This window comes from Cyclopterus lumpus, chromosome 7, assembly GCF_009769545.1.
Source record: "Cyclopterus lumpus isolate fCycLum1 chromosome 7, fCycLum1.pri, whole genome shotgun sequence".
Taxonomy (NCBI): Eukaryota; Metazoa; Chordata; class Actinopteri; order Perciformes; family Cyclopteridae; genus Cyclopterus; species Cyclopterus lumpus.
In genome coordinates this window covers 3,265,331-3,291,650 of record NC_046972.1, presented here as the reverse complement: position 1 = coordinate 3,291,650, position 26,320 = coordinate 3,265,331, and the positions used below count along the sequence as shown (strand labels likewise).

Here is a 26,320-nt window from a genome sequence, read left to right as displayed (position 1 = left end):
AAACATATTTTAAGAAGAAAAAATATCATGCAAAATGGCTTACTTTTATTTTGACTCACTTCAGACTTACTTTTTATCTGTTATAGGTGGGTTTCAGATACACATCATGCATGAGATGGTCAGAGAGTACTTTATTGATCCCTAAAGGGAATAACAGGAAGCTGAAATCTTTAAAAGAAAGATATCTTCAAAATAATTTTGCAGTCTAACAATGTAATTTATCCCTGAGATTGTTATGCAAGCTGTGTTGAACAGCCTGTGAACAATATATTGGACAATGAATAAAACATTTTTCATTTCGAAAGTGACAAATACATATGTTCATGCCAGTAATATCAAATTTCTCATCTGGTTTCATATACAAATATATTTCTTTGTGATTTGAGTCCTATGACACCACGCATTGAGGTTTATCTCAACCCTGAACATTAGTACCTCCTTCTGCCACTCTTTTATAGTAGTAGTAATAAAACTATCTGCAATTCTGTCATGTCCGCCAGATACACTTAAACAGATGTAAAAAAACAACCTGCAAAGGAAGCTGGAGATAAGTGATGTGGGATTAGCTTCACAGGCAATAGGAACATGCTTTCCCTTTAGTGGCCCTGTGTGTGGTATTTTGCTGGCAGGTTCACCATCTGCCACAAGACCGAGGTGGTCAAGAACACACTGAATCCGGTGTGGCAGCCCTTCACCATCCCTGTTAGAGCTCTCTGCAACGGCGACTATGACAGGTCAGAGAACTCTATTATGTAAAGAAATGGATAGTTAATAAAATGTCATGATTAGATATCCAATTGCTATCTAGACGATGATGAATTTTAACTGTACTGACTTGTATCTGTACAAAGTTTGTCACCAGAGGGGTGTTTTCTCATTTCATTACTGACACACTGGTCTCGTAAAAATGACAGACTCATGCAACGAAACTGCATCATCAATTACGTTTCAAGGAAATCTATGTTCTCCCTAATTAGGTTTGTATCCGACGTATAACAAAAATGTTTAATCATAACTTGCACATGTCCAAAGTTGGGGTGGATGGGTCAAACATGGGACTTTAACCCAGGAGACCGGTGTTTGTGTCTTGTGTGAAACCAAAAGTTACATGTTTAAACCCAAAACATGATGTTTTATTGAACCTAACCAAGTAGTTGTGTTGCCTAAACCTAACCGTTATCGATAATGCAGTTTTCTAAGCAGCCAAAGCACCACAAGCGGTATAACACATATGTAAACGAAAAGATATGAAGCATATTTTGGGTTCAGAAACATTTATCTAGAGATGTTGACATTTTTTATTCAGAAACACATGTATGTAGAAATGTTGATTTGAACCGTATTTCTGGTTCAGAAACGTCCAGATTTCCATATCTGTGCTTTGCAGAAACATACAATAGCAACATTTAATTCTGGTGACTGAGTTGCTACTGAAGGGGAGAATGTCTGTGAACGTCCCTAAAAGCAAAGACTCAAACGTACCCTTGCAAGCTAGATCTGGTACTACACTCATTTGAAAGCCAATTGTTGTTTAATATGTAAATTCAGCCCTTATCGAAAATCTTTAACCTTTAGGTAAAGAAACCCTAAAACCTCCAGCACGAAGCAGACATATCAGTACAGAGTGAGAGTTTGACTTAAAAACCCACAGCATATATATATATATATATATGTATATATATATATATATATATATATATATGTGTATATATATATATAATTGTTGTTTTACAACAACTAACCTTGTTTCAGCCACTGACAGTTAGAAGCTAACAAACAACATGAACAAATAAAGTGCGCTTACTTCACTTAACAAGCTAACATACACACCAATAAAATATGCTAACGGCACTTAGCAGTTACATTCTAACACAACTACAACAATTAAAGATGGTGACTTCACTTAGCAGGTACAAGCTAACAAGCTAACATACACCAATAAAAGATGCTAACGACCATTAACAGTTACATTCTAACACAACTACAACAACTAAAGATGATAACTTCACTTAGCAGGTACAAGCTAACAAACAACATAAACAACAACACTACACTTTATTCTTAATAAATATGTCTATGTCTGCTCGTCATAGATGTTGGCGCTCAGCAGACTCCTCATCTCTGTCAATCATGTATGATTGTATCTCTCCAATATTTCCTCTAACGGAAGACACAGATCAAGGCCGAAACCTTCACTGCAGAGTGGGAGCCGGCCGTGGAGCTCTGCGCCGTCACCTTGATGCACGCTGTTCAACCTAGCATGACCCGCCGTGGTGGGCGGGGCGAGGACAGATTCACAATTTCTCAATAAGGGAGAAAAAGTAGTCGTTACCATGTTAAATAACACACTAAAACATGTCTGGAGGGGAAGGGTACAGGCAGACTCCTATGTGGATGACCCGTTGCTGGGGCGGTCAGAATAATGCCAGCAGTCGGTCATGGTGTCCCAGGGACCAGCACTGGTGTTATTGAGACTGACTCAGTTTTCACACAGCTCTGTTATGTAAGGTTGGACTGTGCCAGCCATTTGCTGCCAGAGAGAGCGTATAGTGCCACTTTTGCGAAAACTAGGGAGCAATTATCCTCTACTTCTCCTTGCTTTTTGGTAATTATCGTAGGGTCTGGCTATTCAAAATGGCCTCCATGACCCGTGTGACGCGTTAGGTTGAGTTAGAATGGTTTGCAAGCGCTTAAGTATAAATAAAAACGTCCACACACTTTTTTTCAATTAAATAGAATTTCAGGTTCTCGTTTTATTGAAAGGATGATCTGATTCAGAGCAAACCTTCGGAATTAAAATATCCTCCGTCTATTTCAGGACCGTGAAGGTAGATGTCTTTGACTGGGATCGAGATGGAAGGTAAAATCATCTGGGTAACCACTCACTGTGGCACCTTGTTTCATATTGATGTCTTTCAAATGTCAGAGAAAAAGTCTTGTGATACTGAAAAATAGACAGAAACAAAGTATCTAGGAAAGACACGTGGTTAGAGACAAAGACGTGACAATTTTCTCACCGATTTATGAAATCTGCATTCATGCTCGCCTGTCTATTGTGGGTGCTTTGCAGCCATGACTTCATTGGCGAGTTCACCACCAGCTACAGAGAGCTGTCTCGGGGGCAGAACCAGTTCAATGTCTACGAGGTGAGACGTGACATGCTTGTGGTTTGTTGTTTCTCACTGCTTGTCTTACCTTTTTCTTTTAGAATACAAGGTCAGGTGCCAACCACTCAGTCGAATATTCATTTTTTGGGACAAATCTTGTCAGGATATAGCCTACCTCTCCAGATCCCCTTCACCTGCACTATCCCTTTTTCCTCATTAGTAGGAGTAGGTTCAACATGTTCAACAGTTGAAACCAGAAATTCATCACAGCAACAAAAAATTCTTCTTTTTTGTAAAGTCAACACAAACACCAAAACTATATAAATGGTCAGGCCGCTCTCCTACACTGTTTGAGGCTAAAACCTACAAAAAGTAATGCAGTATAATTGTTATACAACCCATGTAATCCATTTGTAGGTAATCCACATAGTGGACTGTCTGACAAAGTCAGAGAAGTGTGTAGGTCAGAGTGGAAAGTACGGGTCCGAAAACACAGGACTGTCACTCAGGAGGCCACTGTGTGAAACCAGAAGTTTACATATTTGTTACGTAATTGTACGTAATTTGTTACGTAAGTGACGCCGTGTACATCGATGCCGCGATGTATACGCCGTCACTACGTCCAAATATTGCTACTTCTACTCATCGGTTATAAAGATCCAAGATGGCAACGACAAACCCCGATCTTTCCAAGTAGTGTTGTTGCCTGAATAGGTTCTGCACTGCCAAGGGCTTGTGCAGGCGCACCGATCGGTAGGATAGCGCACCAAAAATAAGTACAGCAAAACTTTTCTTAAGATATCATACGAAACGTTATATAAGGATATTGAAATCCAACGGACCCTTTTGCACTGTGGAGTTGTATTTAACTTCATTGAGGCGAGGCAATTAAGACCAAGAACTTTTCTGATGCTTAATCTTGAGGTTTGAATACGTGGTAATTTTGAATAAAATTGTCCAAACAAAACCATTACTTGACAAGAACTATTGATTAGTTGTGCTGGGAATAAAAGCCCATCAATGCCCACAGCTTATTAAAACCGGCTCAGATGAAGAATACTTCAAATGTGCTCCAAGCTAACCAATTACTACTGCAGCATAATGAATGAAGAGAAATGATTTAGTCCTCCAATATAAAGGAGAAGAGAAATTTAACTCGCATTTGTAAAGGAAAGATGGTTTAATCTCTTCACCTATCACTTTTTTCCATCTCTCCTCTCTAAACTCTCTATAAACACAGTTAAACATAACATCAGTAGTCTCCATTCGTGGCCTCTCAATATCAGGAATCTGTTGAATTATTCATGTAAACATCGTTCCGGGGTATGAAGTACTCGCTCAGTCACTAACTCGCTTTCCACCATCGCCGGCAGGTTTTGAATCCCAAGAAGAAAGGCAAAAAGAAGAAATACATCAATTCTGGAACTGTGAGTACGCCCACAGCTCTGATGTCCCATTTCATGTTTTACATATTTCCATAGGTAGCGTCACCTCTTCCATCCGCTTCTCTCTTGCTGACTCGGCTGCTGTCTGGCCACCTGTTTGTCTTCTTCCTTCCCGTCTACCTCCTCCGCCCCTCCTCCTCTGTTTACCACTTGGTATGTGGGTGTGTGTGTTCAGGTTACTCTGCTGTCCTTCAAAGTGGAGTCCGAGTATACCTTCGTGGATTTCATCCGAGGAGGGTGAGTGGAATAATAATAAGCCTGCTCTCGCGGTGAGTGCCAAACAGGTTGTTTTTTGGGCGAGGACATACATCTGTTTGTAGCATCCCATTGTGGGGACCAGTGCAGTATCCCCTTGTAAAGCATTACATTTGAGGGCGATGACTTGGTATAAGGGTTGGGCTAATCGCGGTCATCAGGAAATGAATGTAAGTCAATGTAATGTCCTCTAAAGGGATTTGTGTTTGTGTGGAGCCACTTGATTGAATTTCCAAATAGCCCCTCTGTGAGCATCACTCTAAATGAATATTGGCTATGGGTTTTTGGAGAAATGTGCATGTCTTAATAACTAATTTATTCAGTTAAATCCCTTTTAATTAATAGTTACATTTGTTTTATCTAATTAGGCCTTCGAGACAGTGGAGGGAATATTGTCCTGCCCTACTAATTAGCCGGTGAACCAGTAAACTAAGCAAATTATTTTGCTCTTAATTGCGTCAATGTGTATGCGTTGGAGATCCAGTGTGTATTTAGTGCACTGAAGTGTGTGATCTTTGCTGTTTTTTTGATTCCCGATGTCTTTTGCAACAGAACACAACTCAACTTCACAGTGGCCATAGACTTCACGGCATCCAATGGTACGTGCCGTACTGTTGTGTTGTAGATAAATGCCTTTGTCTTGCACGTATGTTCAGTCATTATGGTCAGCACGTGTGTTTTTTATAATACACGTGTTTATAATACACGCGTTCACACGAAGAGCGACGCAACAGGCTCAGTCATTTTCTGTGGAAGCCGACGTCGGGGAGTCACAAACTGAGACTCGACGTGTCGAACACACGTCAGAGGTTTTAGTCAGTGTATTTGTTAGTTCTGGGCACCACCAGATTTGGGGTTTCCAGTCATAATGCTAAGCTACTCAACGAGCTAGCTCTCGAGATGGGGACCTCCAACATGACTGCCAGGCAGTGTGTAATGCTCCGTATGGAGTGTGCCCTCCATATACATAATAATAATAATAATAATAATCCATTTAATTTAAGGTACTCAAAGACACTTTACATGTTACATTCATACACCGTAGACACAGCTACGGGGAGCGTTTACTTTAAAATGCAACACTTCAGTGTGAAAAGCCCTTGCCCCTGTTCCCCTCTGTAACGTAACATGACCTTTCCTCCATTTGTCATGGCGGACACGTGTTGTGGGCCCCTCGCCGTTTGGGAATACATTGTTACATTTAGGCTCTTATTGTCACATGGTGGAAAGTGCAGTCGACCGTGCAGCGAGCACGGGGCGTGGCGAATGCGTTTGGTATGTTTCGTGACCAGGTACACCTGCAGATGGGATGAGGGGGAATACATTACCGTGGCTAATCAAATCACGCCTCCTCCTTTCATTCCCTTTAAAGCGGGGCGATTGTTTCAGAATGGAGGAGGGACCTCGAGAACTGCTTATCTCGAGGGGAACATTCACAGTTGGCATTCGGTTGGATTTGGCTCTATTCCCATGTGTAAAACAGTATTTATGCCGCTTCAAATGTTGAAATAACTTGACGGCGTGAAACGATAACTCCCCCATAATAATCATGTTAACGCGACTCTTTGATCAATCTTTTTCTCTCCCCGTCAGTATCACATTTGACTGTTAGTGCCAAGATTCTGCGCGCAGTTAATCGCAGACAAAAGCTTTCTCTGATTAAAAAATGAAAATGAAAATGCTTATTCAGGTAAAAAAACGCACAAAAAGAAGATTGTCGGATGTATTATCATTCACTTCATTGTGTTGTGTGTGTGTGTGTGTGTGTGTGTGTGTGTGTGTGTGTCTTCCTCCAAGGTAACCCCTCCCAGCCCACTTCCCTCCACTATATGAGTCCCTACCAGATGAATGCATATGCCATGGCCCTGAAAGCGGTCGGAGAGATAATCCAGGACTACGACAGTGACAAGCTCTTTCCTGCCTATGGTTTCGGAGCTAAGCTGCCCCCCGACGGCAAAATCTCCCACGGCTTCCCGCTGGTAAGACACGTGTGTGAGCGCGCACACGCACACACACAAACGCAATTCACACATGCAATGGGCACACACGCCACGCCCGTGTAGCAGGGCGTCGACAGCTGGCCGCAGAAGGTGAGGAGTGGGCTCATCTGGCTGCCAGCGGGAACCTCCCAGCACTCCCCCAACACTTCCTCCTTGCATCCTCCTGGGGGATCGGGGCGGCCAGTTAGGAACCGCAGGACGCTAAGCTGAAGGGAAAGCCAAGTCTGGCTCTTGAGCATGGCCTCTGATCCATGGCGGGCCTCTGCCGCCTCGCTCATGATTTCTTTTCTTTCTTTTTTTGTTTGTTGAAACTCTCGTAAGTCCCGGTGTTTTATGGAAGGGCAACAACACATCACAGTAGTGACTCTTTTAAAACTTTATGGCTGTAACATTATGGATGAATTGAGTCCTAAATTCCTGTCACCAAGGTCAAGACCCGTCTCTGTGTTCATTTCATTGCGTGGATCAGTTTTTGTCGGACATGATGCCATCCTCGGCTCGGTGCCCCTCCTCTCTCATCCCCCCCCCCCCCCCCCCCCCCCACTCCTCTCTTTCTTTTTCTCTCCGCCCTCCTCATCTTGTCCCCCGTATCTCTTCCCTCCCCCAAAGCGGAGTTGTGATCGACGGAGCCTTTGAATGTCTCTCTCAGCCTGCATAGGAGCGATCCGTCGGAGGATGTCGGTCCGGGGATGAATGGCGTTGAACTATAGAAGCAGTCGACTCGTAAAGCCGACTAATCACCTGGATCACGCCATGTAGGGATTTAGCTGCCCGTCAGGTTCCCTCTAGTTGTTGGCAGAACCAAAGAACCCCTGTGTTGAGTAAAGGTTTTGTAGTAATGACAAGATCATCCACTTCACCAGACACACACACACACACAGAAGCAATGGCAGCACTCAGATAAGCACGTTAGTAATCTTGGCATCTTAATATAAGTATTTTTGGCCTGGGTACAAATTAAATAGCGCACCCCGGTGATCTCACTGACTGGGCACAGCCATGTCTGCACTTGTGTGAACTTGACAGTTGAAGTGAGAAAATGTACCAGTATTGCCCTCCGCAGAAACTCATTTTTCATGAGATGCTCTTCCTACCGCCGGCTGAAGAGACATTCATTCATTTGCGGCTCGCCTCTCGAGTTTTCTGGATGTGTTCTCTTTCATGGTGGGGGCAAGGCAAGTTTATTTATAGAGCACAATTCATACACAAGGCAATTCAAAGTGCTTTACAGCTACATACAATTACAAAAAGGCAAATAAAATCATTCCATAAAAATAATAATATATTAATTATATTAAAAGCGAAGAGTGCAAATAAAATACTTTCAGTTGTCAAATAGAACCGTTTTCAGCCTGGATTTAAACATTATCAGAGTTGAGGCCTGTCTCACATATTCTGGAAGACTGTTCCAGATTTTAGCATAAAAGTGAAACGCAGCCTCACCGTGTTTAGTCCTGACTCTGGACCAGCAGGAGACCACTCCCTGATCTTCTCAGAGCCCGAGATGGTTCATATGGCTCTAACATGTGAACCACTCCCTGATCTTCTCAGAGCCCGAGATGGTTCCTATGGCTCTAACATGTGAACCACTCCCTGAGCTTCTCAGAGCCCGAGATGGTTCATATGGCTCTAACATGTGAACCACTCCCTGATCTTCTCAGAGCCTGAGATGGTTCATATGGCTCTAACATGTGAACCACTCCCTGATCTTCTCAGAGCCTGAGATGGTTCCTATGGCTCTAACATGTGAACCACTCCCTGATCTTCTCAGAGCCAGAGATGGTTCATACGGCTCTAACATGTGAACCACTCCCTGATCTTCTCAGAGCCAGAGATGGTTCATACGGCTCTAACATGTGAACCACTCCCTGAGCTTCTCAGAGCCCGAGATGGTTCCTATGGCTCTAACATGTCACACATGTACGTTGGTGCTAGACCATGAAGAGATTTGTACACAAGCAGAGCTGTTTTAAAGTCTATTCTCTGAGCAACAGGAAGCCAGTGCAAAGACCTGAGCACTGGACTAATATGGTGGTATTTCCTGGTTCTAGTCAGGACTGGAGCAGCAGCGTTCTGCCTCCTTTCCCCCACTTCCACGTTTACAGTGTACCAGATAGCGGTACGTTGAATGAGGATAGACGGCTAATAGCAGCATGTACGAGATATGTTTAATGATCTCGTTTATTGCACCGCTCTGTTGATGATGCTGTCTGTACACTGGATGTGTGACCTCATTAGTGTCCTGTGTGCTGTCTGTTTCAGAGCGGCGACGCTGAGAATCCAAACTGTGTGGGCATAGAGGGGGTTCTGGAGGCTTATTTCCAGAGCCTGAGGACGGTGCAGCTGTACGGACCCACAAACTTTGCGCCTGTTATCAACAAAGTGGCAAAGTAAGTTTGAGTGTGTGTGTTAGCAATTATACCTAAGGGGATAATTATGGCATTTTTGTTATTTGTTTGCAAGTATTGAGGTGTTTTTAGTTTTTTGTGTTTATAAACCTTGATCAAAGCTTATTAGTGATTCATACCTTCGTGGTATGACTCATAAGAAGCTTTCACACCAGATTAGAGATTTATTTTTATTGTATTTATGAACAGCGGGTGCTATGTCAACATGTGCAAGATTAACATCCGTCAGCCACATTTCTGTTTTTCATCCCTCAAAGTGTGACATAAGAAGAAGAAAAGTTATTTTAAGGGAAAAGGGGCTTGATTATGGATTTGTTTTAAAATCACATGTAGAATCCAAAAGCGTATTTAGCAGAGCAGAGAAACTGTCAAAAATGCATCATACTATCTATTCAATATTGTTTGATTTCTTTAAACGCAGAACAATTTAACAAATCAACACTTGACATTGCTGATGTGGGGCTTTCACACACATATCTCATTTCTGTGTGTGGACTTTAAAATACCTTTTTCTAAAACATATTTTAAAACTTTTAAATTATATATCCATTATTAACTATATGAGTTGATGACAGAATCCCTTAAAGCGTAAATAGAAAGCATTTGTAAAACCTGAAATAGTTGTTTTTATCCAAAAGAGTTTCTTTAGCACATTGTTATTGCATTCTAGGTTCCCCGAAAGCTTTATACTATTTTAAATTGACAAAATTATATATCAGACGTATAGTTGCTCTGACAGAAAGGAAACCATGCTCACTGGGTAAAGACATTTTCAAAAGTGCTAAACGAAAGCTAAAATAAATACATAGAAAATTAACCTGGAGCCCAAAGATACCTCATATTTACATTAAAACACAGAGATGAATCAAGCATACGGTCCAATCCATGCCTTTCATAGTGTATCACCATACACATCATTCAAGAACAGATCAAAATGTGGACTAAACAATATTTCTTTCTTTTTTTTGCTGCGAAGGAAACACATTTCTTGAATATGAATGAAATGCTTAATCAAGAAATCATTTTCTTTACAAGGTCATGGATTTGAATATTGAAATCTAATTTGTCACTCAGCAATATTCCAAAATATCTGTATGAAGATACTTTTTAAATTAATTTCCAGGTCCTTAAGAGTAACACCTAAGTATAAAATTTAGTATATGTTGGACATGATCTCTAAATTATCCAAATTAATATTAGATTATTTTTGAATGGTAAAAGGATAACTGTGGATGACATTCTGTAGGTCAATTGGATGGATACTACACATGTAGGATTTCTCTTTCTGTCATCGTTTTGGAAGATGGAAAATCAAACAGGTGCTAAGTTAGAGTGGTACAGCTTTTTGACCTGAAGTGAGACGGGTTGTTACACACTGTTTGGAAAAGGGCAGAGCACTTCTAAAGACACTTGGCAAGTGATTGATTGAACCATCCGTCAATCAAACTATTGCAGAGGTCAGTGAGGAGTAGAGCGAGGAACATCCTTTCCACAGAGAAAGGCCTCCAGAACATCTTTTAATGAAGAAATACTCTCCGGTTCTGGTATAATTGATTTTGCAGCATTTACGTTCACCTCTTCAGGAGCCGCCATTGTTGTTTTGATTGAAGGAACGGTCATATCCGGCAGCCTAACATAATTGCTTGTCAACACACACACACACACACACACACACACACACACACACACACCAGACAATTGTAAAGCAGACAATGAGGCCAGGCCTTTGAGGCAGGAGGCACAACGAAGAATGCAGGGCCATTGGGAAGTAGGCCAGGCCAGGGCCTGGATGCAGGAAGCAGGGGCAAGGAATCAGGACCCAGGACCAGCTTCAGATACAACCAGGTCCAATGGACCCTGTGAGGCGAGAAGGCACAAAGACTCTGGGGAAGAAGTAGAGTTAGTAATGAGCAATGAAGAGACGTCAATTCATCCATAAGGAGAGAGAGAAGAGGAGATAGGAGCTCAGTGTGTGCTAAAACGTCCCCCAGCAGCCTATAAGCCTATAGCAGCATAGCTACGCCACCATCGAGAGGCTTAACCATGAACTGTCTCTAAGAAGTGGACGTAGTCATCGTGATGTCTCCCGTTGGTTTGTGGACTGATGCTTTGAAGCCTCTAGTTCGTCGATTTAATAGTCACCATCTTGGAATACGGCTGTTGCCATGTTGTTGTTGTTTTGCAGTCAATAAACAGAAGTTACCATATTTGGAACGCGATGGAGTAACGCAGAGACGCTGTATACTTCTCCGGTAGCGGCAGTGATCTGTCAATCACAGTAAGCCCGCCCTAAAGCACACTGCTTTATGGTCTGTTTAACTCTAAATGGAGCATACTTTACTAAATGAGAATCATGTTGTATTCAAGAAGACGTGAAACTAGAGATTGAGACCATAAACTCATGTTTACAATGTTTACTGAGGGAATAAATCAAGAGACAAGTAGAGTCATTTTTTCATAGACTTCTATACAACCAGACTTCTTTTTGCTTCTCTTTGAGTCGCCCCCCTGCTGGTCGGCAGAGAGAATGCAGGTTTTAAGACACGTCCTGGTTAACATGCAACTCCAGCCTTTGATCAGCACCATGGGCAGCAACCAAAAAGCCAAATGTATCACCACTAATGTAACAGCCTGCCACATGTTCACAGTTCACCTTACGGGCCTGAACAACACTGCTCCAGAACCGTGTCCTCTTCTATCGGGATGTCCTGGCGGATAGCGTTCGTGCATGGCGTTTTGAGCGGAGCTTTTATCAGACGCCCGGTTTCTATTTAGATTTGGCCACCAAAATAGACCTTTTGAGTTACGATTAAAATAAGATGATGAGGAAAAAAAGCCAGTCCTCCTCCACCTCTATGGGTATCAGCATAGGGGCAAATTGACAGTTAATTGACATTTAGTTAATTGATGTCTGTCTATGTTTGCGTCTTAAAACTAAGACCTGCAATAAATGACAGGTCTACACGTCAATAAAAGATATGATGCCACGCGCAATTCCATGTTTTTGCTGTGAAAACACGGATTAACCTCCTTCCTGGACCAGAAAGGTGTTGGACCTTTACCCCGCGTGTCACTGTAATGAGTTTCTTTAAAAATCCCACCCTGTGTTTGACAGGCAGCGAGAGGCGTAGAGGTGGCATAGATCACCCACTGAAAAAACACACAGACACTGTGTGTGTGTGTGTGTGTGTGTGTGTGTGTGTGTGTGTGTGTGTGTGTGTGTGTGTGTGTGTGTGTGTGTGTGTGTGTGTGTGTGTGTGTGTGTGTGTGTGTGTGTGTGTGTGTGTGTGTGTGTGTGTGTGTGTGTGTGTGTGTGTGTGCGTGCTCATTTTCCTATAACGCAGGGCAAGAATCCCCACACACACACACACAAGTATAGACTAACAGATCGATGTGATGTTCCGCCAGGTGGAACAGCTAAAGTCGCTGGCATGAGACACTGTCTCCTTGCAATAAACACACAAACAGCAGGTGAAGGACACACACACACACACCTACGTGTTGAATCACCCAACACTCAGGTGCCAAATATCAACTCAAGCTTAAAATGATGCCAGATGAGTTTGGAGATGTGGAAACTTCTGTTTTCTCACCGAGCCCCATGTTGGAAACAACAGGAAGCAGGGTCATGGCGGTGTCCTTCATGCCGTGTTTTTCTGTGCTTGTTATTTTACAAGTTGCAACTCTTGTTGCTTAAGGTTGCGTTTTTAGGTGGTAAACAACTCTGTGAACAAAGGGGTTGCCATGGTGTTTGTAAGGAGATCAAAGTGTTTATGTTACATTCAAATAAAAATTTACTTAATCCCAGAAATGGCACATTTCTTTTGGGGTATAATAATGTTTTTTTCATTTATGTTGAATATGAAAACCATCATGTCCTGTAGTCGCACATGTACTGAATGTACATGTGCATTTTTAAATGTGAATTGCGGAATAGCTATTTAACCCTAGTTTTGTATTATAAACAATGTGTGGCCTATAGCTTTCCCTTCCAGTGGATAGTACGTGATGAAGAGCTATTCTGGATGTCTGGATACACCGGGTGCTCAGGTCGAATGTTGGCTCTAACCTCGGTTCATTTGTGTCTCTGTGTGAGTGTGTGTGTGTGTGTCTCTGTGTGTGTGTGTGTGTGTGTGTGTGTGTGTGTGTGTGTGTGTGTGTGTGTGTGTGCACGTTTCCCAGCTGCGCCGCAGAGATTACAGATGGCTCTCAGTACTTTGTCCTACTGATGATCACAGATGGAGTGATATCCGACATGGTCCAGACCAAAGAGGCTGTGGTCAATGTGAGTAAACAAAACACACACACACACACACACACACACACACACACACACACACACACACACAGCACACACAGAGTCTGATGGATGTTCATCTCAGTATCCTCTCTGGTATTTAGTGTGGAGGGCAAAAGCTCCATTATATTTCTGAAGAATAATGCTTCGCATTATGTTTGGATGAAAGCAGCTTCTCAGTATTCTGTGATAAGATTAAGAAAGAAGGAAAAGTACAAAACTCAAATTCGGGGAGAAGAAATTGTGACTCTCTTCCATGGAGGGATCAATAGTTCTTTGAATTGCAGGTCAAATTCATGTTTGAGAGGTGCCTGATCCAATTAGTTGGTTTGTTTCATTTCATGGCAGGCGGTGTAGAATATTAAAAGAAAGTTATTTGTTATTTTTCTCCCTCCTAATTAAAAAGCGTAAGTGTCAGATATTTGCTATAAATCCATCTAATGCTACAACTCTTCTTACCTGGTTTTTTTCTCCAGGCGCTGGACTTTTGATTTTGTGACAAGGAGAGTGGTAATTGCTGCAAAAAAAGTTAGGAATCAATGCTTAATTTATTTTCTGCAAAACCATACTCACCACACCAAAAGAGTTTAAAGGTGCACTGTGAATACATTACCAGCAGAACGTGGAGAGGTAACAGTCTCTGTACATGAGAGGAAGTAGAGCTCGTCATTACAGGTCAATACAATTATTTTTATTGTCCACACACAAAAACTGATGACTGCTCGACACAAAGTTTGAAATTCTAATGCACAAGTTTAACTACATTAGAACATTCAACACTAAAAGCCTGTGTGTGTTGTTGGATAAACACTGCCATTGAATTACCTACACTCTATTTCTGCACACTGACACTGAATTTAGACTGCGTGGACCCAGTAGAAGAAGTGAAATGCCGCCAGATATTTCTTTAAAGCTCGCGGCTTCATTACACGTTGCACCTTTAAAGCTCTTTTGTGAATCCAAAGCTGATTGGATACCTTCAGCTGGGCTACACGTTCATGGTCTTTGCTTTTGTCTCCTGCGCAGGCAGCGGGACTCCCCCTGTCCATAATTATCGTAGGCGTTGGACCCGCTGAGTTTGATGGTGAGTGTTTCCGTTAGCTTAACGGGTTCCGGGATGTGTCGCGTCAACGTGAGCTAACGGGACAGAGGAGAAGACGAAAAGTCACTTTATTCCCAGTAGAGTCGTCTCTTCAATCCCAATCACACACGTGGTCCACGTTAAGGGGGCCGGCTTCACACCCGGTTGAAGCAGTCGGCTGCCAAACAACAAATGAGCATCCAGCATGCTAATACCCGTTGTCTTCATAAACAGACACTCTGAACTGTGACAGCAGTGTCTTGAAGTGGCTTCATTTTAATATAAAAAGGGCTGGGCAAGTAGGATACATTCAATATCAATTACAGAAAGACCACTGGATAATATTATTCATTCAGGCCATAAAGATGTCATGGTGCACATGACATCTGTTTACATTCTGTAAATATTCTTCAACATATCTGCCTCTGGGAATCATTTTTCCAACACTGATGCATTAATTTTATTTTTTTATAGCAACCTTGTGGTACGAAGTACCTTTCGGTGGATCCCCTGTGCTGTTTGTTATTTAGGAGGCATCACTCAATGTTATAAGGACAAGACATTCAACATGCCTTGTGTATGTGTCCATCTTTATACTGTCACTCCAATATGAATTGAAACAGTAAAGTTTGTCAATTTAAAAACGAGCGGAAAGATGCAGCAGCAGAACTCCCATATTCAAGAAGAAGGTTGAGGGCGTGGTAAAGCACTAAATGGTTTTCTATACTCTGACAGAAGCCAATCGGGTGTAATAGTGAGATGAACGCAGCACTAAGGCTATCATTATCGACATCCCCATGAATATTAAAATCACCTACAATAATAACTTAAGGACTAAACTTGATAAAAACTCTGAAAATTCAGATAGAAATTCCGAATATAGACCTGGGGCCCGGTGCACTATAATAATTATAATTGGCTGTAATGTTTTTGTTAGTAATGTGCAATGAAGAGACATAAAGAAGAGAGAGAAGAGGAGATAGGTGCTCAGTGTATCCTAAAACATCCCCCAGCAGCCTATAAGCCTATAGCAGCATATCAAGGGGCTGGACCAGGGCAAACCTGATTCAGCCCTAACTATAAGCACTATCAAACAGGAAAGTCTTAAGTCTATTCTTAAATGAGGTGACTGTGTCTGCCTCCCGGACTGAAAGTGGAAGCTGGTTCCATAAAAGAGGAGCTTGATAACTGAAGGCTCTGGCTCCCATCCTACTTTTGAAGACTCTAGGAACCACAAGTAGCCACACATTTAGTGAGCGCAGTGGTGCTGGTTGCCAGGGCAATGCAATCTACAGAAACCACATCACCAGATAATTGATCTCTAAGGTGTTCTGGGCCGATGAAAATAACTTCAGTTTTGTCTGAGTTTAACATCAGGAAGTTGCAGGTCATCCATGTTTTTGTGTCTTTAAGACATTCTTGAATTTTAGCGAGCTGGTTGGTCTCCTCTGGTTTGATCGATAGATATAATTGAGTATCATCTGCATAGCAATGAAAGTTTATGGAGTGTTTACTGATAATGTTGCCCAAAGGAAGCATATATAAGGTAAATAAAATTGGTCCAAGCACAGAACCTTGTGGAACTCCGTGATTAACGTTGGTGGTCATTGAGGCTTCATTGTTTACAAATACAAATTGAGATCGATCTGATAAATAGGATTTAAACCAACTTCGACTGATCCAGTCTCTGTAATAGGATGTCATGATCAATGGTGTCGAACGCAGCACTAAGGTCTAATAATACCAGTACGGAGATGAGTCCTTTATCTGATGCAATTAGGAGGTCATTTGTAATTTTCACCAGTGCTGTCTCTGTGCTGTGGTGTTTTCTAAATCCTGACTGAAACTCCTCAAATAAACTATTCTGATGTAGAAAGTCACACAACTGATTTGCGACTACTTTCTCAAGGATCTTAGAGAGGAAGGGAAGGTTAGAGATTGGTCTGTAGTTAGCCAACACCTCTGGATTAAGAGTGGGCTTCTTCAGGAGAAGTTTAATTACAGCTACTTTGAAGGAATGTGGTACATGGCCTGTTAGCAAAGACACATTAACAATATCCAACAGAGAGGTGCCAATTAAAGGCAATACGTCTTTAAGCAGCCTCGTTGGGATGGGGTCTAAGAGACAGGTAGACGGTTTAGAAGTAGAAACCGTTGAAGACAATTGGTCTAGGTTAATGGGAGAAAATTAACATTAACAAAAAATACAAATTTATAAGAAATATATATCTGTATCCTTTTTTAATAAAATTTCATAAAATGGTTAATGGCTGCTCAACACTCCTGGATTAGAAGCATTAAGCAGCATGAGTAATATAACATCACTACTAATAATATGTTTCAACATTTTTTTTATCGAAATCATATTGAAATGTGGACAGGATGAACCTGGGGATCGAACCACCAACCCCGCGATTAGTGGCAGATAAGCAAAGTGGCATAAGCACATCTTCAATCATTTTGCCCTCCAGATCCACTTTGGTCTCAGCGGTCTGCCAGTTTTGATGGTAGAGCTCTCTCTTAGCGACGGCTTCGGTGTTCTCTTCCTCCAACTCTGCGATCAGATTCTTGAGATTGATTATCTCCTGATCTTTGGAGTTGATATTCGTCAACTCGCTCTCCTTCTGTTCCAGTTTAGTTTTGACTTCACTGACATGAAGGAGGTCATTTTTCAGCAAGTTAATGATGTTTTGCAACATGCCTGGTTTTTGTGACTGATTTGTTCCTCCACTATAACTTCCTCTAAGTTGTTTACCACGCCTTCTTGTTGCAGTGAACACGACTTTATTGATTCATTCATGGTTTATTCCATAGTGACAGATTCATCATACTGCACTCACTGGAGCAGAGGAGTAACCAAGGGTGATGTCATTCACCTTCTCCAGTCACCTCACCTTCATCTTCATCACCTGACCGTCGGGAATGAGTAAATTAGCAAAGTGTGGAAATAAAGCCAGTTTAAGCTCTCGTATGATCACTCCATATCCTCATCATCAGTATGAATCTGAGTATTTCTTGGCGTATACGTGCATTTCCTCTTTTGAACGTATGCAGAAATTCAGTGTGGCTCCTACGCACTGTTTTATAGATGATTCCCGTGGACCTTCCAGACTATATAAACTGGCCCATGTGCTCACTTTCTTTCTTCATTCAACGGCTCCTGAAATAACTTCACACTCCATTGTTCATTTGAGTTTATAATGATGTCTATTTTTTAAAGCCCTCCTCCCCTGAGCCAGTTTAAAACAAACCCAGGAGCTGTCAAAAACCAAAATAACGATAAATAGGACCCATCCAGAACAATACATCAATACAACGATAAATAGGACCCATCCAGAACAATACATCAACACAACGATAAATAGGACCCATCCAGAACAATACATCAACACAACGGGGTGTGTGCCGTGATTGGACATTGCTGGAGTTTAGGAAATGAGGTCTCCCTGTTCACATGTAATCCTCCTCACCAATATGCATGCCATGTATCCAAAAGAATACCGTTTTTATTCCATAGACAATATGTGGACCTACTCGGCACCGTGGCACCACTGGCGATTTCATTTGTTATGAAGGGCGGCGTTCGACTGTCTGCGTTCTTTACCCGACTCGTTGGGACTCCCGTGAGCAAATGGGACCGGCCTTGTCAGCCGTATCATAATTGGTTCCTCATATACACACCAGTCCAGTGGGCTCCTCCACGTCCTGGAAGGGTTGCAGCCAAAAGTCAAAGGAGTCAAGTGTGCACACGTTTTTTTACAGTCCACAGATGAATGACTTTCTCAGAGGGAACCGCTGTGACGACTTAATGCCTCATCATTGGCTCTTCGCATATTACTTGTTAAAGCCATTGAATGGTGGAATAGGTTGTGAAAGCAAGGTCAAACTGGTGTGTGTGCGTGTGTGTGTGTGTGTGTGTGTACCTTATTGCCAGGCCTAATTGCCTCGATTTATTATTTGCTTTGTCTTCAGTCTTTGTCCTCCATTTCTGAAGGTTAGGGCGTTTAATCTCCCGAGTGTGTCACTTGGGCACCAACACAGATTCTTTTAATCTAAGATTAATTCTTGTCAGAGTTTAGCTAAACTAGATTTAAAATGAGTCCATCTTAATTTAAAGTAAGCGGAGCTCTGTTGCACAGTTTAAAAATAAATCTCTGGTCAGTGAATCCAAGTTTAAAAGAAAATTAAATAGAGTTTAATCAATATGGAGATCCTTTCTTACCCAAATAATAATGTGTGTACTGTCAGGAGCTGGTAATTAGGTTATAATGGGGGGGGGGTGCATACACTTTTGAACGGTCTGTGTTGATTAACCCTGTGATTCTCAAAGTCTGTGGACCACAAAGGGGTGCTATAAATAAGACAACTGTGCTGTGTTCATTAAACAAGTGCTTCACTACAGATGGGCCCCATTTGCGCCACAGAACAACCACATTGAGTCCATTACCTCCATTACCTCCATTACCTCCTGTTAAAGGAGCCCAGTCTCCTACTTCGGCTACTGAGGTGTTTTTCCCTCGGACGCTCTAGTTCAGCCTCCACCTGCGCGTCCTTTTCACCCACGGACACATTTGATGTTGTATAAATATATTGGGTATATTCTCTTTGCCGAGGTATGCCAAGATATCGGTGGAAACAGCAAACACTCGTAACCCCAGAGCGGTCAAAACCGTTTGCCCTTTCCAACACCTGTCAATCATGATCTGATTGACGATATAGGCAAGCACAGAACCACAGAACAGCGCCACCCAGTGTACATATGTAGTTACATTTTCATTACCACATTTGGCTCTTGCACCTCCGTTAGCTGTGGGCCAATAGAAACTCAGAACAGTTTGCTGAGAAGTTCAGCAGCAGCATCACAATACCCATATCGAAAATGTATTTCAAATATGATTCAGTATTAACTTCAGTTTAAAGTTTGGTTTTAAAGGGAACGCGTGATTCAACCAGGTTCACGAGTGAATCCTTGTTGGTGCCACCAAAGCCTTTAAGTATTACGCCATCAGTTGGATCATTTGACCCCTGCGTTGTACTCCGTCACCTCTGCAGAGTGACTCCAGATGCTGTCGCAGGTGCATCTCCATCAGAGAGCACATTTAGAGCCTCGTCCTACGTTTGGCCATCGTTGCATATCGGCTGTCTGAATATGCCTGTTCTCACTCCCCGTGCCGTGCTCCACGTCAGCAAATGACATTATGAAAATACAACAGAACATCCTGTGCCCTCTCTAAGTTCTCCCTCCGTGGTTCCAGTAGTGAGTCGTGCTCTGTCTCTCTCCCTTTTTAGCTATGGAGGAGCTGGATGGAGATGAAGTGAGGGTGTCCTCCAGGGGACGTCTTGCCGAGAGAGACATTGTACAGGTACTCACCATTATACTGCTCAATGTCGCTGGTTAAACTGGAGCATGTTTCTGTCAACAGCAGCTGCATGGGGGGATTTCTACCAGGAGGAGGGCGGCTTAAATTCATGCCACGCACTCAAACACACACTGGGGACTGCCTCCTACATCACAACACCCGTCTATGGTGGGCCACTGAACAAGCTCTGTGTCTTGCTCAAGGGCACAACACCGTGATTCTGGTTTCACTTGCACACACAACTCAAAGGTCCACCTGTCCGAGGATCACATGTAGATTGCCGTGGCGGCTGCCTGCATAAGAAGAGCTCAATGTAAAAAGTCTCAATGTATTGAAAGAAAAAGAACTTCCAGAATTAACAACAGAATTTTTCTTCTCAACGCAATACTCCGCTTCAATAAATATATGTCGGTGCCTTTCAAGAACGACATTTGGCGAACCCGCCAAATGGAAATAAAATAAATGCAGGCGCACCTGTTCTTCGAAGGGAACGGGTTCAATTTGCATAACGCCCAAAACACACCTATGATTAATTAAGAGAGTAAATGCAACCCCTTTACCCCTCGCATCTTACGTTACGGTCAGTTAGGGCGCCGTGTAACCGCCTCGCTGTTACGCCACCTCCACTTTTGCTCCTGAAAAATAACAATCAATATGTTATTTTCTTGTGCCCTCGATGGACTGGCGGCCTGTCCAGGGTGTCCCCTGCCTTCGCCCTATGTCAGCTGGGATAGGCTCCAGCGCCCCGCGACCCTAATGAGGATAAGCGGTATTGAAAATGGATGGATGGATGGATGTTATTTTCAGCATTTTAATAACCGACCAAACGTGTCAGAAGAAGACCAACAATGTAATCTCTGAACATAAAGGTCAGGGAACATAAAGTGAACAACTGGCCCTTGTGGCCCTATTGCCTTGTGGGTAATTGATCTTGGTAACATCATACGTGATGTCTCAAACCTGATTTAAAGTCAACGAATTGAGAGAAATCATATTTAGGATAGTTTCACGTATTTATTGAGTAAAGAAAATTAATCATACTAGGCTTTCAAAGTTCTATACTAAAATGTTTTGTATCTGACTAATAACCTCCAGCTCTGCTGTGACTGTTTGAAGAGTCCACCCCAGGACATGCATGGCTGGGGTCATGGATCTATTTCCACAGACGACAGTCCTCTAATCCAAGCCGCTAGCCGACCGTATTATATTTAACATTTTACTTAACAGTGACTAAAACTGGCGAGACATTTCCTTACTGAGTACCAAGAAAGAGCAGAAGAAATTGTTTTGCAGTGAGTTTTCTAAAGAGCAGCAACCCCATCAGGGACCGATCAAAACCAGAACTGGCAACAGTAAAAAGTCATTTTAGAGAACACAAAATATATTGGCCTCTGATAACAACGCGCCTTTTGAATTGTTGTATAGTACTGGAGAGGACGGGCCAGTCAGCTGGCAGAGGATAAGCTACAAAACGAGCTCTCACAATGATAAATGTGCACTGTCGAGATGTGGAGAGGAGCCATGTGAGTGTATAAGATTGCAAAAATGTAGTTTTGGCAAAGTGGCAGTAGCAATTTACTGCAAACCATTGATATCTTATGTTATGGCCTAAAGTACCAGTAATCATCAATATATTCCTAAATACTTCAATACTTTTTCTTTTGCTACTCTGGTATAAGTGAACACAGAAACGGTTTCGATAAACATCAATGTTCCATTTTCTAACTTGAGCGCCACTTTTGGTTGTTGAAAAAAGTGTCCGACAACGAACTTCCTAAAAAGAGAATTACAAAAAGAAACCTGGCAAGAGAAAAAAAACAAGGGGAGAAAATAAAGTGATGACCCAATATATTCTGCTTTCCATCACTGTTTACAAAATGAATGTATGCATATTTCCGGTGTCACTCTTTCCTTTCAAAAGACAAGACGTCACCAGCGAACACGTTTGTCTTTACCTGATGATGTGTTTGAGATTATAATGTAACAATGTATAATATAAAATATGTATTATTATTACAGCACATTTAGATGTACGAATACGAATCTTAGCATGCTTTTCTCCTGACCCACACTCCTCTGCACAACGGATATATGAACAAGAGGGTATCCATATTTGAAAGACTGCGTACTGTTCATAAAGACTTAGTATCCACCTGCAGATTACTAGTTAGAAAGCTTTTTATGTATTCCATGTTCACTTTATTTACCTGTGAGCAATTTGGGCAGAAGGGCGTTGGAGTGCAGAGGCGTGTTAATTATAGGTTATTGCAGTGACATAAAGTATATTACTGTTCAAATGTGTCTTGAGTGCACTTGCAGTATCCACATATATATTCATAGGGGGAGGTTCTTATGAAATGTCTACAGAGGACTGAAGTGGTTTATGGTTCTTCTTGTATTGGCCAGTCTGAATACATGTAGGTTTCCTTCCATCTATACTCTAAAAATATAAATACCTAGTTCGATGCAAGCAGCCCTGGAATTAATGATTAAATAATCATGTGTTATACTCAAAGAAAGGGAGAACAAATAAATCAATTTGAATACATTTGAAAACAAAAGTGTGTGAAACGTTGTTTCACCTGTTTGCTGCAGGGCAATGGACTTTGAATATAACAGCAGTCTGAGTGGGCAAAAGAAAAAGCTCACGATATATCACCGTCAGATAAAAGATGAAAAATGTATGAGAACATAATTAAAGGAAACCCAAAGTTTAAATAAAAGGAGACTTTAACACACGGATGAAGCCGGGGATTTCATGTGTTTTCGTTCTGTTTTAAAACGGGCTTGTCTAACATCATGAGACCAAAGATATGTCATCAATCTTCATACACATCCACCATATCTATAGACGAATGATATCCAAACTATTGTTTTCCCCCGTTTCCAGTTTGTGCCGTTCAGAGACTACATCGACCGATCCGGCAACCAGGTCCTCAGCATGGCCCGGCTGGCGAAGGACGTCCTGGCCGAGATCCCCGACCAGCTGCTGTCTTTCATGAAGAGCCGCGGGGTCGAACCCCGACCGGCCCTCTCCTCCTCGCCGCTACCGGAGCTGCACCGGCACATCTGACCCCCGCCCCCCCTCCCACACACACACACACACACACACTCCCCACCCTCACCGTCTCCGTTCACCTCCCATACAGCCATTTGTCACTTTAAAACAGGAGCAGAAGGATCGACCCGACGGCTTAACCTCTTCCTGTCTTGTCGCCGGTGAACTGGTACATCACAGCGGGCGCTCATCCCTGAATGATCTTTTTATATATATATATATATATATATATATATATATATATATATATATATATATATATATATAGATATAGAGAGAGAGAGAGAGAGAGAGAGAGAGTTTCCACTCTTGTCCTCAGCGGAGTGTTGACTCCAGTCACATTTGGCAGCGGTCCCAGGAAGTGCAAGACAGTAAATTAAATTGAAGCCAGTCCCCGAATGAAAGCAGAGCTTCTTGATGGCCACTATACGGCAGCTTGTATCAGGTAATTAGGGGAGGGGGGTGTTTCTGGCCAAGCTTTGCCTGTAATCTGTTTAGGGTACTTTGTCGCCATGAGGACAGGTGTTTGTTTCTTTTTTCTTTTCTTTTTTTACCATCGTCGTTCTCATCGAGCTGTGCCAAATCTCAAACTGAAATGGAGGCTGACGAACGATTAGTTGAGTCCAAAGGGTTCTCAAACTGAGGTTTGCCCCCCCCCCCCCCCCCCCCCCCCCCCCCCCCCCCCCCCCCCCCCCCAGTTTGAGTCAAGGCGGGGTGGGGGACAAGGCCAAGAGACAGGTGGATGTTGGTGTTCTAGAAGACTGGGTCTGCTTCTCACAGTCAACAGTTTGATCCCCAGTGGCTGTGACTCGCAGCTCGTGGAGGCCCTTGAGGCCCTTGGAGCGCCCGATTGGCTCAATTTGCATCCAACAACACGAGTCCGTCGCCCCTCAGATCTCTAACGAAGTGGGTACATCGCGATCAGGAGCTGCTGATTGTTTATTCGACATACTTTTAAAGGTGTCAGTCAACGCGTCGTCTTGGTTTCGTTCAGCTGGGTGATTTAGTGACTAGAGGATAGACTTTCAGATGTGGGACGTCATACAGAGGCGTTGGGGGGTGTAGCGTGGGGGTTCCGGTCACATGCTCATTATTACCAGTCACAGACCTTCACGCACACACACACACACACCTGTGTCTGCCACGCCACACCCACCCTCCCTTTGCTCAGCGTGGGTCGAGGCCGGTTGCAGATTTCTCCTCCTGCTGTTCGAGAAATGCCAGTCCCTCCGGCTGCCCCGCAGGGAGGAGGAGGAAGGAAGGAAGGAAGGAAGGAAGGAAAGAAAGAAAGGGAAGGAAGGAAAGGGAAGGGAAGAGAAGGGAAGGTTGAATGGAAAGAAAAATAATTTGGCGTGAGGACGAAAGAGAGAGGAGAGGAGGAAGAGTTGGAAGGCGCCAGTGGGGAAAGACAAATGGGAGGAACAGGCGGTGGCAGTTGGGGCGGTAAGAGAGAGGAAGACTAATGGCTCAGTCTCTACTTTTGAGTTTTTCCAAGTCCGATAAGAAAGAAACGCCAAAAGAAGGATAAATGCACATTCTCCGAAAAGCAATATAGCCGACCCCGAGTGTGATGTTCCCCCGATGCATGTCCCTCCCTCTCCCCCTCTCCTACCATGACTTGACATTTCACTCCCAGGCAGACCGGGGCTGTGTGCAAAGTGGACAGAGTCTGCCACCCAGTGTTCACCGTTTGTATAGCAGGCTCCCTTTTATTATGCATGACTACTGTACATTCCTATACTAACTCAGCACTGCTCGGACACGTGGGCCGCAAGCGTGTGCTCATGTGAAGTGTGGCGGGTCACCTTTTGAAGACTTCTGGTTATTGTCAGTATGATGATGATGATGAAGATGACGGCAGTGGGGTGTTTATGCAGTTTTAATGTGTTGTGGAAATGTATTGTTTCTTTTTTTTATAAACTTGGACAAAGTTTAATCGTAAAGTTGTTGCATGTCGAAGGAATAAAGTAGTTGTTGTCATGGCAACTTGATTGTCAAAAAAGAGAAAAAAAGAGGCTATATCTCGAAAATAATATGCACTGTACATTTTCATTTGTAGATTTCAGAACGACCGAGAAGAAATGTCGTCATTGTACTGTACCACAGGAATACGTTGAATATTTATGTTATTGAACCAAAAATACGTTTTCATACCAGCCTCGTGTCACGCCTGCAGAAACGCCACGTTGGTTTTAACGTTGTGAGATTATGTTTTTACCCCCAACAATAAGCTCATGTTGGAGTTCTTACCAGATGTAGTGTATCAACCGTAACTACCGTGAGTAAATACAACGGCCCAGAGCCAACTTTTTTACATAACGTCACGTCTCAAACTTAACAAATGTGACTAATATATTAATCAAAAAGCGCCCTTAGCCGTCTTTCTTAAGTAACTTTATGTTTACGAATTTCCCCATCAAGAAACACGTATTTTTGATATTTTGCAACGATATGGAATATTCCCGGGGTCGTAAAGAAATAGACTTGGAAGGTCTCTGCAAGACACGGATGGTATCAAACAGTATTCTGCACTTATTCTGAGTTTTTTTGTACAACAAGAGCATTTTTGTCCGTCTCTTATCTTCATATATGTATATTCAGCCCACAGTGTTTTGGAAATGGTTCTTTTCATTGTATATACAGCAAAGTCCACAAAGAAAAAAATGTTTCCCCCCTCGTTTGCTTACAGTAGAACTACAAACGTGTCTCTAATAATAAATGTATATTGTATGTTGACGTTTTTATGAATGTCCAATAAGAAGAATGTAGACGTTTGAACAAGAAACCCCAAAACAGTTTTGACAAATATGTTGTGTTTTGATATGCGCTTTGACTGCGTTTGTGTTCAATCGTATCTCAAGTTGATAAACGGCATCACAGTAAAAAACGTGTTTAATTAATTTAATTTATTGAACCGCCGACACGTGATTTAAGGTGGCGAGTTGATCCTCTTCCAAGGGGGCGACGCCTTCTGGAACCCTCCACAGGATGGTTACTATGGCACCAAACAGATTACTATGCAGAGCAGTAGTCTGATTGACAGTTCCATCCCAGCTGCTGGTGTTTCCAGCCATCACACGCCCGATCCCAAACCCACGGCCTTGGAGGCTCCTGTGAAGTCCTTGAGGGTTTCATGTCAAATGGAGTGCTCGAGGGCTCTCGCACACATTTTGATCCCTTTATGAACACTTAAAGGGCTCATGTCTGCAGACGTTGCCCACGGGAATTACCCACAATTCATAGCAACGTAAACGTTAAAACTGGGGTAACCAGTGGAAGCATGGAGGCTTAAAAAAAGGGGAAGGCACA

General features: G+C 42.6%; 1 protein-coding gene across 3 annotated transcripts in view; it reads left to right on the top strand.

Moving 5' to 3' along the window:
• The window catches only part of LOC117733489 (copine-9-like), a 71,103-nt gene extending 48,077 nt beyond the window's left edge, over positions 1 to 23,026 (top strand). For all 3 annotated transcript variants that reach the window (XM_034537177.1, XM_034537178.1, XM_034537176.1), the window contains 12 exons: positions 630 to 734; positions 2,819 to 2,860; positions 3,071 to 3,146; positions 4,481 to 4,534; positions 4,728 to 4,789; positions 5,360 to 5,406; positions 6,605 to 6,786; positions 9,070 to 9,197; positions 13,398 to 13,500; positions 14,539 to 14,596; positions 19,883 to 19,956; positions 22,844 to 23,026. In XM_034537177.1, coding sequence (XP_034393068.1) covers positions 630 to 734; positions 2,819 to 2,860; positions 3,071 to 3,146; positions 4,481 to 4,534; positions 4,728 to 4,789; positions 5,360 to 5,406; positions 6,605 to 6,786; positions 9,070 to 9,197; positions 13,398 to 13,500; positions 14,539 to 14,596; positions 19,883 to 19,956; positions 22,844 to 23,026 — 1,114 coding nt within the window. The remainder of the gene's footprint in view (positions 1 to 629; positions 735 to 2,818; positions 2,861 to 3,070; positions 3,147 to 4,480; positions 4,535 to 4,727; positions 4,790 to 5,359; positions 5,407 to 6,604; positions 6,787 to 9,069; positions 9,198 to 13,397; positions 13,501 to 14,538; positions 14,597 to 19,882; positions 19,957 to 22,843) is intronic.
• The last annotated feature ends 3,294 nt before the right edge of the window (positions 23,027 to 26,320 follow it).